General features: G+C 41.8%; 1 protein-coding gene across 2 annotated transcripts in view; it reads left to right on the forward strand.

The window, feature by feature from the left end:
- Positions 1-14,191, forward strand: part of PTPRN2 (protein tyrosine phosphatase receptor type N2) — a 707,013-nt gene that overhangs the window by 683,482 nt on the left and 9,340 nt on the right. For both annotated transcript variants that reach the window (XM_075419758.1, XM_075419759.1), the window contains one exon: positions 13,462-13,535. In XM_075419758.1, coding sequence (XP_075275873.1) covers positions 13,462-13,535 — 74 coding nt within the window. The remainder of the gene's footprint in view (positions 1-13,461; positions 13,536-14,191) is intronic.

Here is a 14,191-nt window from a genome sequence, read left to right on the forward strand (position 1 = left end):
CTTGCTGGATTTTTGACAGAGACTGTTCTTCTGAGGCTGATTTTTGCTGACAATTTCAGCATTTTTGTGCATTTAAAGTTTTATCTGTTGTTACTAGGGAAGATAAACCGATGTAGATTTAGTCTACTTGATAGTCCTTCCTCACCGCAAACTCACAGTAACTCTGAGCTGATCAGGTTTTTTTCTTTTTGCGTGATCTAGAGAAAATTTGAGAATTTTCTCATTTCTTGTCTTTCCTGCAGGCTTATTGTAGTGACTAAAAGTTTGATATATTGCAAGATATTTTTATTGAGTGTTTCTGGCATGAAAAAGAAAAAAAATTAGATTATGAGTCTTCCCACTTTCATTTTTCTGAACTGAGAGTCTTGGATAGTGTAGATAATAGTTTGATTTTTAGATATTAATCCAGCCAGCAGCTGCCTGGGGTTTGCTGACCATCCATTTTCTTGTGTTTGAACTAGCTGGAACGAGATGAGTCAAAGGGAAGGCGAATATGAATTTTAAAATCCTTTCAAAGTATTGATTTCCAAATTCTAAAACCCAGTAAAAAGATTTGATTTAGCAAAGCCGAACCAACAGTTTATTCTCTCGCATTCAAAAGCTTGGATTATAATTGATGAGCACACACGCTCTGGCCTGGGCTGGTTGCGGAGGTTATCTCCCCAAGTCCTCGCCTTGCCCCCGCTACCCTATTGTCTGCGAGTCTTGTGAGTCAGCTCCTGAGCAGATGCAGTTTATACCGTGACATTTTAAGCCAAAACAAAAGATTCCTTAATTCGCCTTCTGACTCATCGTGATCAAATGATTTTGGCTAATCTGAACCCTTGCTGGGGTTTTGCTTATCTGCTGTGTGGATTTAACAATCATAATGAAGTTGTGGGGCTAGCTCCTCTCTGAAGGGATTTTATGAAAGAAAATACTTGCCCATATTTGTGTTAAAATGGATTCAGTCTGCTTATTTTTGAGTCCTTATGCACTGTCTGAGAAAATTCTATTGTTTGGTTGTGCTAATACAAGTCTAGAGCAGACTGTTTCTGACATGCTCTTGGTGAACAAGGGAATATTTCTTCAGCCCAGGATCCAGTTCTCCCATGAAAATATAACTTCATGTACTACATGTCATACAGTAGTTGAGAGAACATAGTGTAAAACAAAGATTACTTCTTTTTTAAATGGTATTTAATGGTAAGAGTGCAAGAAGTGGGATTAGAAGTAGGTGGGATTCTGTAGAAAATTTACAGCAGAAAAATTCAGGACTTAAAAATTTAATTGTTTTCATGATCTAAGGTTGAATTGATCACGTTGGTGGTCTTTGAAATTTGGGTGAGATAGGTTATTATCTCTAGGAAAAAGGAAAAAAATTCAGGCTGGCAAAGGCAAAAAATTAAGTTTTGCTTTGTGCACTCTTGTGCTATCCACAAGACCACCTCAGTTCTCAACAGCAATAATGCTAACCATGTAAATCTGAAAGGCTGCTGTTTCAATTTCTGAAGGACGTTCTTAGTGTCCATGTAAACATATCATATGTTATAAGGCTGGTTTTACAAACGAGCTGCATTTATGTATTGTAACTTTTATGTAATGAGTTACCCTGGAAACACAATTAGGCAAATAGTGCTCATTCTTGCAGCCTTTCCCAGCAGATAATTAATCACAATGAGAGCTGGGCCCCCAGCTACATGCAAAAGTGCACAGGGAATGTATAGGGCAGTTTTTTACGGTCCAGTCTGTGATGCTTAGGCAACTCTCGCCATTTAAAACAAGCTGTTTGGAACAGTGTTTGGTTCCTTTGCAAAACACATTTTGACACATAAAGCTTTAAAGCTTTCAACGCATTATTGACACTATAGAGTCATTAATTAATAGTTCATAAAATGAAGATTAAAAACTAGCGTGTTTTACAAGGTTCTGTTGTGAAATGAATTAGTGACCACGGGGAAAGTGTTGCTGGTTTATGCTTCCTAGCGTATGTCGTATGGACTGCATTTTTACATGATTTCCTTTATGGCATATAGAGATTTCACACAAAAAGCAGATATTGTTGGTGTAATTTCTCCTCTTTTTTCTTTAAATAGTTTAGTGGTCAAGGATTACTCTAAGAGAGACATATTTCTTGAGTTATTTGCTGTTCTGGGGATTTTATTGGAAAATAACTGGGACTAGGAGAGTGTGGTAGAAAGCAATCCTAATTATTCAGGGTTTGGGGCAAATGAATTGTGAAGAAAGACTGATCAGACATGGGCTATTCCTTGGGAAAGGGAGCATGAAGGGGGGTCCCCATAGAGCGTTAGAAGACCCTGAAAGGAATGTATTGATGTCAGTAAGCAGCTTGAGATAGTGACTAATTTGAAAACAAGAGGTCATTGACTGAAACTAAGGAGGACACAAGCGGATACGGAATTTGGGCGGCATTTTTTCACACAATGGGTAGGTTAGAATATGGAAAAGTGAAAAAGCTGGTCATATAAATACTGTGTTATCAGTTCAAGAAGCAGCTGGGCAAATGTTTGGAAAAGGAGGTTTATATACAGAGTGAAGAACTACTTTTTTTGTAGCTAATCTCATGCAGCAGTCCATAGAAGGTTTTGAAGAGAAGTGTTTAATTGACCAGATGGTAGTCTTCTGGCTGTAAAGGGCACAATGTATATTACCTAACTAAAGTATAATTATTCCACAACTTCTGTGGTCGGACCAGTTTAGTCATTTCTAAGGACAGACTTTGTTAAAGAATGAATCCGTCATAGTTGCGTCTTTTATTCAGGTCACTCCATGTACTGTCTTGTGAAAGCATTGCCACCTACGTGCAACATAAAATGAAAGTAATGTAAAATGTAGTTCTTACAATTTGATAGACTCATGTGGGCGAGCTACTTCTGTGTCCCCTGTAAAGAAAATTCACATTTTCCAAAGGGGACTCCCAAGATTTTTTAGGGCAAACTGAGTTGCGTTTTCAGAAATGTCATTTTTGCAATCAGCGTTTTAGCTTTGTTCATGTTTGATTCAGCACACGGAGGTGAACTGCCTCTCAGGTAATTCACCTGCAGTTTCTGGAGGAGGTACTACTAAAAGAGGCAAATTGTGTAGAACTCTGTGGGAGCTGATACTGGGGAACACCTATTAGTAGGCAGTAGCAGCACATCCTCAGTTCTTGCGATCATTACCCTTTGCATGTGTGTGCATGCGTCTGTAAGTTAGATTTGGATGCATGCACTGGTTTTTTCTAAAGTGACCATAGGTGATTATGGGTTATCTTACCCTATAAGGAATGCAACTCATTAGCTTCTATTTCTTGCATGCAGTAATTAAGGCATATTCCTATTACTTTTAACTGGTGAGGCTGGAGGAAATCGAGATGCAAAAGAGAAACAATTACTATATGGTATAGAATGTGATGCGATATCGTCTCATACATTTTGGAAGTGAGGAAGGATTGGCCTCAAATTAACATCCATTTGCATTCAGTTACAGTGAGTAGTTTCTGCATGTTTTTTCTGCACTGACAAAGGGTATTAGCTTAAAAGCTGACATGTCAGTAGCAAATTTCTATCTGTGCAAGACTGCTGAAATCAGTGTAAGCTTAGAAGCGTTCTTTTCCTGTAGCAGTTTTTAGAATGTTAGGCTGTTCCTAGGTGTTCCATCTTCAGTACAGCCTTCCTTTGGACCGTGTACTGACAAAGCCATATCACTTACATTTATACATTTATAACATGCGGTGTTCAAGTATTAATATAAATGTGCAAACAATAGCACATTATGTAATGTATACTCTGTGTGCATACGGCTGTCACAATCATTTTCATTACTTCACTTATTTTAAGTACTCCCTTCTCCATTTATGTGCTTGCTTTGCCCATTGGGTCTCTTTGTTGTGGTTGGTTTGTTGTTATTTTTTTAATAAAGCTAGTGAAATTTTAATTGGAGTCATTGTTAGGTGTATAGAAGTGCTTAGGTATTTTGTCTGACATTACACACAGTTCACAGATTCAGGTATATGTTGGGTCCATCCCTAACGACATACACACATGCACACAGATTTTGTTCATCTCGGAGAGAATAAGCTTTTAATGAAAATGCCAGCCTGGATACATTTATCTTTTTTTGTTATCTTTAAAGTGTATCCCTCACTAGGTTTTTGCTGACTCTTTTCTCTTTGCCTGAAAAGCACCAAATGATCCTCCTGGCCAATAGCAGAACTCCAGCAGCTACAGCAGCAGACATCTGGATAACTACAAATGAAAATGGCTTTTATTTTTGTATGCTGTAGCTGTTATTCAGGTCCGCTTTTTAACTGTAATATTTACAAGTGTTTTTATTTAATGGACACTCAGACAATGCATGTTGAACGAAAAGAATACTCTTGTTTCTTTGCAGCTGAGCACTGTACAAACAGCAGTTGCTCTTACATTTTTCAATTCCATAGTCTTCCCTACATTGTACTGCAACAGGTTTATCTTTTTGTTGTGGTTCCATCTTGCTTTGTCTTTTGTAATTTCCATTAAGATTGCCAGCCTGCGGGGTGAGGGAAGAGGGGAATACAACAGACACAAAACACAGATCTCAAACACCCTTAGATCTGGCAGATTCTAGCATTTGTGAGCCTGAAACTGCAGAGCAGAAACTCAACTCTTTGCGGCCCAGGTGCATTTCAGCAAACTTTAGCCATATAAAGCATCTAGCGTTAAGCTTCTCGCCTAACCTAGTTGTCTAGGTCTCCTCAGTCATCAGTGGAGAACGATACGCCCCTCTGGAGGGTAATTCTCAGGCAAGTGAATTGCCCATCAGAGCTTCCTTTCTCTCTCTTAGCTATTGGGAGAGGAGATGACTAACTCCAATTCAAACTTCAAGGATGGCTAGAGTAGATGAGATGAGACTGGGCCTTTGAGACTAAGCTAGTTAGTAAATATTACCGGTATGCCATTAAAACTAATGGTCAGTGAAGAAGTGGTGTTACACTCCCCCCAGTTATGACCCTTTCTTCTTTAATCAGATTGAGTTTGCCCCTCATATGGTGTGATTAAATGTTTCGCTGCAACATTAAGTACTCAATGGGGCAAACACTTGCTGGAGCAGCTACGCGAGCCATCCTTTAGAAGCTGTCAGTGGGAAGCTGGAGGCATCTCGAGCTTTGGGGGCATTGCAAATCTACAGTGTGTCTGTGCTACGTCCAGCCTGCTTGAGCACTGAAAACAGCATAGCTGTGACAGTGTAATAGTCCGTGGGCACTGATACACCCTCCCAGCTCCCCAGAGAGCCCGCTGCTGTTGCTGTACACTGTCACAGCCAGCAGTATAGATGGGCCCTTTCTGTGTATTGGGCTCCTGGCAGGCCTGGCTCTAGTTACAGTCTGTCCTTCTTATAGGAGGTTTCTGTCCTTGGGTCTCCATGGTCGTCTGTCTTCCTCCTTCCTAAGGCGCAACTGAGCACAGAAAAGGGCCAGAAAATGTTATACAAAACCCAAGAAAGCCTATTTGTCAGAGTCCTGGCATGGGGAGGGACGAAAGGCAGCATAAAGCCGCTGTGCATGGGTTAGCTTTGACCGTGAAGCATCACTTTTAGGCATGAGTCATGCAGTCATCACCCAAACATGAAAAATGCTTGTATTCTTCCTAAGCACAGATGCGCTGTGATGAGACAGGTCGTTGTCCTTGCTGACACTGTATTTTTGCCCTCATTTTCTTTCTCACATGTATTTTTGCTATTTCGTAATATTACAAATGCTTCTTCCACGGCGCTCCTGACTGCCTGCGAATACTGCGCCGTGCGTGACTCTGAGGCTAAAAGGCTGCCCATCAGCAGCATCTTGCAAATATTAATTGGATCTTTTTCAGCTTTTAGCAACAGCAGCAGAAAGAACTGTATTAGGGACTCTTCCTTTGAGATTTCAACAAGCCAGTTTTTAATCTGACCTAACAAGTCCCTTTGCCCTTCAAGGCCTAATTCAATATCTTTACAATATAATAAGTATAAAAAGATGCATTAAGCAGGTGATATCTAACTAGAATGAAACTGAATACTTACTGCTGCGAAAAGAAAGTCACTTGACAGGTCATTTCTGTATTCTCCTTAGTCCTCTGGTTTTTTCTGTTGGGATAAATGCTTATTCCCACACAGATCATCATCATCTCCTTAAGGAGAAAAGGCAACAGTGCTAATAATCCCACATTTACAACTGCTCAGCATGACTCCTACATCATATATTCAGCTTTATGATCAAGTGGAACAGAAAGAGGGCTGAGAAAGGTGTATTGGAAAAAAAAATCAGAGTGTCTGTCTAGGTCCTCACCTTTCTAACATCCAAGTACCTTGTAATCACTAATGGGTTTGCCTTCATAACAACTTCTTAGGTAGGAAAAAGATAGTTCATTTTATAAATGATGGTGTGAAACAATGGGTGAATTTAACAATTAACCAAAGTGGTGTGGGAAGTCAGAGTCTCAGTCTGGAAGAGAATTCAAACATATCTAAACATAGCAACCTAACGACCAAGCCATCCTTTAGGAGTCACAGTAACAAACTTCTAGCTGTTCTGCAGAGTTATAATCGTATCTTTCTGAGGATATATGCTGGTAGATCTGAAAGTTGTTCCCAGATAGAAAAATCCTTTTTAATTTAATATTTATGAGTGATATGTATTTGTGAAACATCACAAAGAAAACTCTTCAGTTTGACTTGTTTAAAAAGAACCGCCCCAAATAACTGCTTTGATGAAGTATTTAAGGATCATTTTATTTTTATAAATACACAGAAAAATCAGAGCATCTAGAATCTAAAATATTCCTTTTAATACAGCCCTTTAATATAAAATTCTGTCAGTCTCACAGAATCTACGCTGCACTTTTCATTAGTAATGAATAAAATAGGACTTTTGACTTTGCTTTCAGTGCAAGTATGTTCAAGCCTATTACATAAAAATAAAATCTCAAAGCTTGACTTAATTAAGCCAAAATTTTCATATATTTATGTAACAAATGCTGATTGTTCTTATAACTGGAAAAAAAAATGCAGCACGTTTTCAGGTGTACAAGCTCTGTGCTGAGCCTGAAAACCACTTTTTAATGATATAGCTTCATTTTTTCTTCCTAGCTGATATAGTAGAAGATGTTACCCCTTTCAACAAACTTCGCCTGTTGTATTCCTGTACCATCACAGTGACAGCAATGCTGCTACAATGTGGAAGGGATTATCATGTTTCTCACGTGCCTTGTGTTTATCAAAATACGTCCCCTGCCATGTATAGGGGGAGGAGAAGAAAGGGAAGATTTCACTATCATAGTCATAAAACTGAGGTAATTCATGATGATTTTAAATATTGCGAGCTGCTGCTGGTCACCTCATGGAGCCTATTGCAGCAGAATTTGGCTAGCTCGTTGTATATTGCGGGAGGAAAAGGGAATTCAACTTTTGCCCACGTTTTTATGACGTGCTGGATACTCCACTTATGCCACTATCTAAGGGCAAACCCGTTAACCCCTTGAGATCTGCTAATCAGGAGCACCAGCTCCTCCTGCGTCGGTGCCTGCGGGGAGAGAGAGCCTTGCGAAGGATATGACCCTAAACTTCAGCAACCGCTTCTCTCCTTGGGGGCAAAATATCGTTCAGCTTGCATCTCCTCTTGGTTTCTTTTAGTTTATCCAGTTAGTGTTCCTGATGTGGGTTGTTGTGAACGCTTCAAGCCTTTAGGAAGATGGTAGTTCATTACTGAAGTTAAAATCTGGCTCGCACTGGTGTGGAAGTGCTTTCGGAGCTACCTCACTGAGCTGCAGAGGGCAGGGGGAAGGCGAGGAGTATCTGGCTCACAGTGAATTACTGCAAATGCATGTTCTGTTTAAAAAAAAAAAACACATTGAACATTGCATGGTCATTTTTCACAATACTGCTGGTACAGCATTAGCTCAGTCTCACACGAAGTTACATTCGTACGTTCATTTAAAACAAGCAATGAAATCCATTGTGAAAGAGGAACCTGTCACAAACACAAACCAAATTTATTCCCTGCAGAGAAAAATACAGTCAGAAGGTGAAAAGGCAGTTCTTTATTCTTTAAATGCTTCCTCTGCTATCCCCCTCTTTATTTTCTGAAACCAGTAGCACTGTTCAGCAGACAGGTACTTATGAATGGGGAGAAAAAATAGAAAATACTGCGGTTTTGACACGTTTTGTGTTCTCTTTTCCAATTGTCAGTGCTCTCCAGCCTAGTATTTTTAACCCTTCCTCTAAATTATTTGTTGTATGACAATAAATTGATGTCTTCATCTATTACTGGACTTCATAGTTTAGTAGCCTGAGCAAAACACTTCATAATGGGATATCTTTGGAATCAGTGGATCAAGTTCTTCCAGTTTTTACTCTGAACCACTGCTTCAAATTTAGTTTGTATGTAGGCTTTCCAGATAAGCAATATTTAAAATACCTTTGCAGTGTGTGGATATTTTGCAGCCATCTCAGTAAGAGCATGATTTGTCCCTAATGTCCTTAGATGCAATATCCCTCTCTCCCAGTGTCATGTAGCATATGCTATAATTTTTGTCACCTGAAATGGCTCAAAAGCATAAATAAAGTGTTATTGGGTACTATAGAACATTATGCCCTACTGTTGTGCTCTCAGATTAAAGAGAAAGTCTCAGCGTGGCAAAGAAGATGTTGGATTTGTGTCAGATTTCAACAGAACAATTCCAAAGAGAGTTGAAAGCTCACACTTCAGTTAAACACTGAGCTCCTCTCACCTGTGAAGGCAGGCTGGGTTCGCAACTCCCTTTGTACATCCCTGTCACCGGAGAGCTTTCTACAGACTATCACACACATAAGTGGAAGTGAGCTGAATTTACAGAATGTAACAGCAATCTAACGTAAGTTTGAACAGAAAAAAAGCCCTCATCACAAAATGAGACCTAACAGTGCACTAGCAATATACATTGAAGTTCATTTGGTTTAGGCACAATAAGGGAATAGATGCAGAGCAGGTAGCAGTGGATGCAGAAGAGGAGGAGAGGTTTGCTTATGTAGAGAGGAAACAAGCCATGCTGGCTTTATCCTATGCCATTGATTTCATCCTTCTTCCTGTGAATTTTGTTGTTCCAAGATATTTTTCTTCCAAAACAGCTGCCCATCTTTACAGCACTAGGTGTTGATCAGCCTCTCTAGGCCCTTAGGTAGTTCCCATCACCATAGTACCAGAGGCATTCAGAAATGGAAAAAAGAGGGTAGCAAACCAATCTCTGCCTCTGCTTCACTTTGCCTCTAACCCTCCTGTTACAGGTTTGCGTGGCAAGGTTTTGGTAGCAGGGGGCTATAGGGGTGGCTTCCTTGAGAAGCTGCCAGAAGCTTCCCCCATGTCTGATAAAGCCAGTGCCAGCCGGCTTTAAGATGGACCTGCTGCTGGCCAAGGCCAAGCCAATCAGTGACGGTGGTAGCGCCTCTGGGATAACATAGTTAAGAAGGGGAAGAAGAAACTGTGGTGAGACGACAGTTGAGAGAGAGGAGTGAGATGATGTGAAAGAAACAACTCTGCAGACAGCAAGGTCAGTGAAGAAGGAGGGGGGAGGAGGTGCTCGAGACACCAGAGCAGAGCCTTCCCTTGCAGCTTGTGATGAAGACCATGGTGAGGCAGTTTGTCCCCCTGCAGTCCATGGAGGTCCATGATGGAGCAGATCTCCACCTGCAGCCTGTGGAAGGGACCCCACACCAGAGCAGGTGGATGCCTGAAGGAGGCTGTGACCCTGTGGGTAGTCCGTGCTGGAGCAGGCTCCTGCCAGGACCTGTGGACCTGTGGAAAGAAGACCCTGCACTGGAGCAGGTTTTCTGGCAGGGCTTGTGACCCTGTGGAGGACCCAAGCTGGAGCGGCCTATTCCTGAAGGACTGCACCCCATGGGAGGGACCCATACTGGGGCAGTTTGTGGAGAGCTGCAGCCTGTGGGAAGGACTCGTGTTGGAGAAGTTCTTGGACAACTGTCTTCCGTGTCAGGGACCTCATGCTGGAGCAGGGAAAGAGTGTGAGGAGTCCTCCCCCTGAGGGACAAGGAGCAGCAGAGACAACATGTGATGAACTGACCGTAATGCCCATTCCCCATCCCCCTGCGCCGCTCGGGGGGAGGAGGGAGAGAAACGGGATTGAAGCTGAGCCCGGGAAGAAGGGAAGGGTGGGGGGAAGGTGTTTTAAGATCTGGCTTTATTTCTCACTATCCTACTCTGATTTGATTGGGATGAATTAAACTCCCTTTTCTCCTCAAGTTCTGTTTTGTCCGTGACAGTAGTTGGTGAGTGATCTCTCCGTGTCCTTGTCTCGACCCTCGAGCCTTTCATCATATTTCCCTTCTCCCCTGCCCAGCTGAGGAGGGGGAGTGATAAAGCGGTTTTAGTGGGCACCTGGAGTTTACCCAGGCCAAACCAAAACACCTCCAGCCTCTCAACAAGACACGTGATTTGGGTAAAATCATACTTTGCTCTCCTTTTCCTTTTAATTACCTATGCTGAGGACATCAGAAGTGCTTGTGGGTGATGTGCTGATCACAACCCATGGGCTGGGGACACTAATCAGTAAAAACTGATGTTTCAGGGACTTCTACTGATAAAACGCTTCAAAACAAGCTTCCTGTGAAGCACGCTGGCCCACTAGGACTATTCTTATGTTCCTGTGAAACCATATGCTTTGGTGTTTTGCTAAATCAGGTTTTTATAATCAGGCATTGTTCATACTATTAGGCATGTCGTTCTGTTAATGATGATAAAAAAGCAAGCATCAGTTTGCTAGTAAGTGCCTGCAATCTGCATCACAGAAACGGAGGAATTAACTCTTTCAAAGGTAAGCTCAGAAGCCTGTCTGGCCATTAAAGAGTGCTATTAGGTCTAGTCATGAACCTTTTCCCTTTTTGTCCCGAGGCTTGAGTATTTTCAAATAAAGACCGTCCCTCACTGGAGGGGGGACGTATAGGTTCACAGCCGTGGGGAAGCCCACGTGGCCCTGGAGCTGCCAGCCCCGCTGAGAGGATGTCTGGTTCCATCCTTGCAGCACACCTCAGAGGCAAGGTTAACCTCATCCATGGATGTCGGTGTCCTAAATTCTTCTCATATCTTCATTTTCAAAAGAGATAACTCCTTTTATGTTGAGCCAAGATGCTACAGGGACATTTTAATTCTTGGTAATCTAATGAGGCCACAAGTAAGGCTGTAAAGCGGGTGCGGTACTCGCACAGCTCTGCTCCCATGGACAGCTATAGTGGAACAGGAAAATCCCACCGAATTGCACGTGCGTGTGTGAGACCAAACCCTGAAATGAGCTACTGTGTTGCACCAGTGCTAGGGTTCACACAGGGTGTGCCTTTACTGATGCCTTCCAGGTTAACTGCCGCTGCAAAACCTGCAGCAGACTTAAGGTGTAATTACTGCCACTGTTACCAGACTTTATAGCACATGTGAGTACGTGTTGTTTTGCTCGGTTGGAAGGAGGTTTGGGGGGGGGTTATTTTAAAATAAAACTTTCTATTTTTTCCAACCTCATCCCTGTAAATTGCTATACAATATGGGAGGGGGGGGCGGGGAGCGATGGTGGAGGAAACAAAAGCTACACAAAGCCCTAACACCACGGTAATTAGCAAAAATATCTGTCAGATATCTTTTGTAAGTTGTCACTGACTTAATTTACTGAATTAATTCATTCCATTTCTGATACAGCTGAAGAACATATTTTCATTGATATGAAGAACATATTGCAAATCAGTTATTCTTGTAGAGCTGGTGTTATTTTTGAACATCTTCTTGTATCTTTTATCAAAGAAAACCAAACTAAATATTTCACTATTAGTTGCTTCTCTGAATTTTTTAGTAGATGGTGCTGGATTATAAAGTTGAGTTGGGTAAATGAGGAGGTGCATGTTGTTTACATTAACATGAACCTAATTACAGTTAGACTTAAGCCCTTAAATTACAAAAATTGTAGGAAGAGTGGTAAGCATAGGGCCTAATCCTCCGAATCCAGTCCTGGGAACTAAACAAGTATATGATGTAAATGTGTACAATGTAGCTATTGCAGCAGCCATGCTTTAGGTGCATGGCCCACGAGGTAGGCACCAAGACCCCTGCGAATAGTTGGAGAGATTTAAATGCCTGCAGAAGGAATTCCCAAATCGGCACAGGCTGTGCCAGGAGATTCCTAGGGCCAGGCAATGGGAGATAGTTGTCACATCACACATCGAAGGGCGATGGTCTTCTTCAGAGCACACCACTGAGTATGGTTCAAAATGGAGCAGATTTCAGAATGTAGCTGATCCCTGTCCTTGCTAAACTGTCTAATGATGAAAGCGCATGTACAAGATAGAGGAGACCTGAGGTCAGCAGGTCCCTCAGCTGCAGAGGCTGCAGACCCACATCTGCCCTAGAAGAATGTGTGAACATCAGGAGCAGAAGGGGATAGGGAAGCAGAGATGGGGAAGTGACACGTGGTCCAGGGTGACCCTGTGCCCATCTGCCTGATGCTTTGGCATTGTGTAATGTTCATGCAAGATGCAGAAGGGGACGGACACAAGAGAGACAAACTCTGTAGCTGAACTGCTCAGCTCGAAGGGTGTTCAGCTGGGCTTCTACTCTTGGAGTTCATGCAGAGACTGACAGGAGGGACCAAAATCCCAAGTTCTTCTCAATGCTTGTTAGGCACTTAAGGAAAATGAGGAGGGTGGTTTTGAAACATCTCAAACTGGAGAAAATTGAGGAGGAAACAAGCATCTCCCTGTCCCTTTCAGTTCTCTAGGCTCTGGGTTATTAAAAGAAAGATGAGAGGCACAAGGACTTGCTTTGCTCTCCACAGATCGTGTATGGAAAGAAAGTACCTGCATTTGCACTGTGGAAGGGAGCCCGTTCCCCACAGCAGTCGGGCTCTGTGTGCCTATTTTCTGCATCCTGGTGCTGCCGATCACTACAAAGCAGCAGTGTCCAGAGACCCAAAGTATAACCTAAAGAAAATGCTGTAGATTTGCCGGCTGAACCAGTGATCACACAGCAAGATGGTCTGGCAGGTCCTGAACTAGGAAGCCACGAACAGGTTTTTTCTGGATCTCATAGCATGGTGACAAAAGTTCACCTAAATCTTGTTTTAACAGCACAAATCTTTGTGTGGTTCGGGCCCTTAATTCAGTGCATGCTCTTAGAAGTGACAAAGGGGCACTCGATGGCATTGCCACGACAGACCCTTAGGTTCTGCAAAACATATTCTGCTCTAGGTGCAAAGGCATTGTTAAGAATTTGGGTTTTGTCTGGCTTTTCTTGAATTAATGTTAATAAAAGCTCCCCCAACCTCTTATTTTTCTATATGAACACAAAAATTGCAGCTGCCTGCCAAGTCTGCTGAGAGATGGATGTAATAATTTTCAATTGGACTGTTAGCCCAAAGGGAACCCGATAGCAAGAGATTGACAGATGCAGCATGGATTATCTTGTGCTCTGAACTCAGCCCAATTTGTGGTTTGTTGCAGGTGCTAAAGAGATTGATATTGCTGCTACCCTGGAGCACTTGAGGGACCAGAGACCAGGCATGGTCCAGACAAAGGTACTGTCAATAAATCCCCTGAGATTTTAAATACATTAAAGGTCTTTCACAGTAGTTGTTTTCATGACAGAAGAGAGAGGGTATGACCTAATTTAACGCAGGTCGCTTGCTGATTACTCTGTTTGGCTCCCTACCAACTGAGGTTTATTTATGCTGAAGATTTATCTAGGCTACTTTCTTTGGTGTTTACTGCTCTTTCTTGTAACATCTCCAGCATCTATCTTGATTACCATATATGAAGGACAGTCAAAACAGAAGTGTATAGCCTACTAAAGAAAATGTGCATTTGAAAGAATGTTTGTGCTTTTATCCTGAAATATGGATTATTTTCTTAGACTATCTGTGCTTAACTGTGCATGTAATATTTTTTAAAAGCTTCAACTCATTAAAGAGAATGTAACTGCTGCATTTGATTTTTTCCCTGAAAAAAAAAAAAGTTTTGAATTAAAGGAAATACAGTTCTGTAGGAAATCGAGTCATTTTTAGTATCTTTGAACTGAAGAGCTTACATCGTGCCTAAAGCCATGTCCTTTATGGATGTAGCATGGTAACTATATTTGTACCCTTTGGTGAGGTGAACATCTTGCTCTATAATTTATGGCAGTTTTGACGTTTTTCCACAGTGTAAAACTTTTAAAGATTGCTGATGGTGTGAT

Source organism: Opisthocomus hoazin, chromosome 4 (genome assembly GCF_030867145.1).
Source record: "Opisthocomus hoazin isolate bOpiHoa1 chromosome 4, bOpiHoa1.hap1, whole genome shotgun sequence".
NCBI lineage: Eukaryota > Metazoa > Chordata > Aves > Opisthocomiformes > Opisthocomidae > Opisthocomus > Opisthocomus hoazin.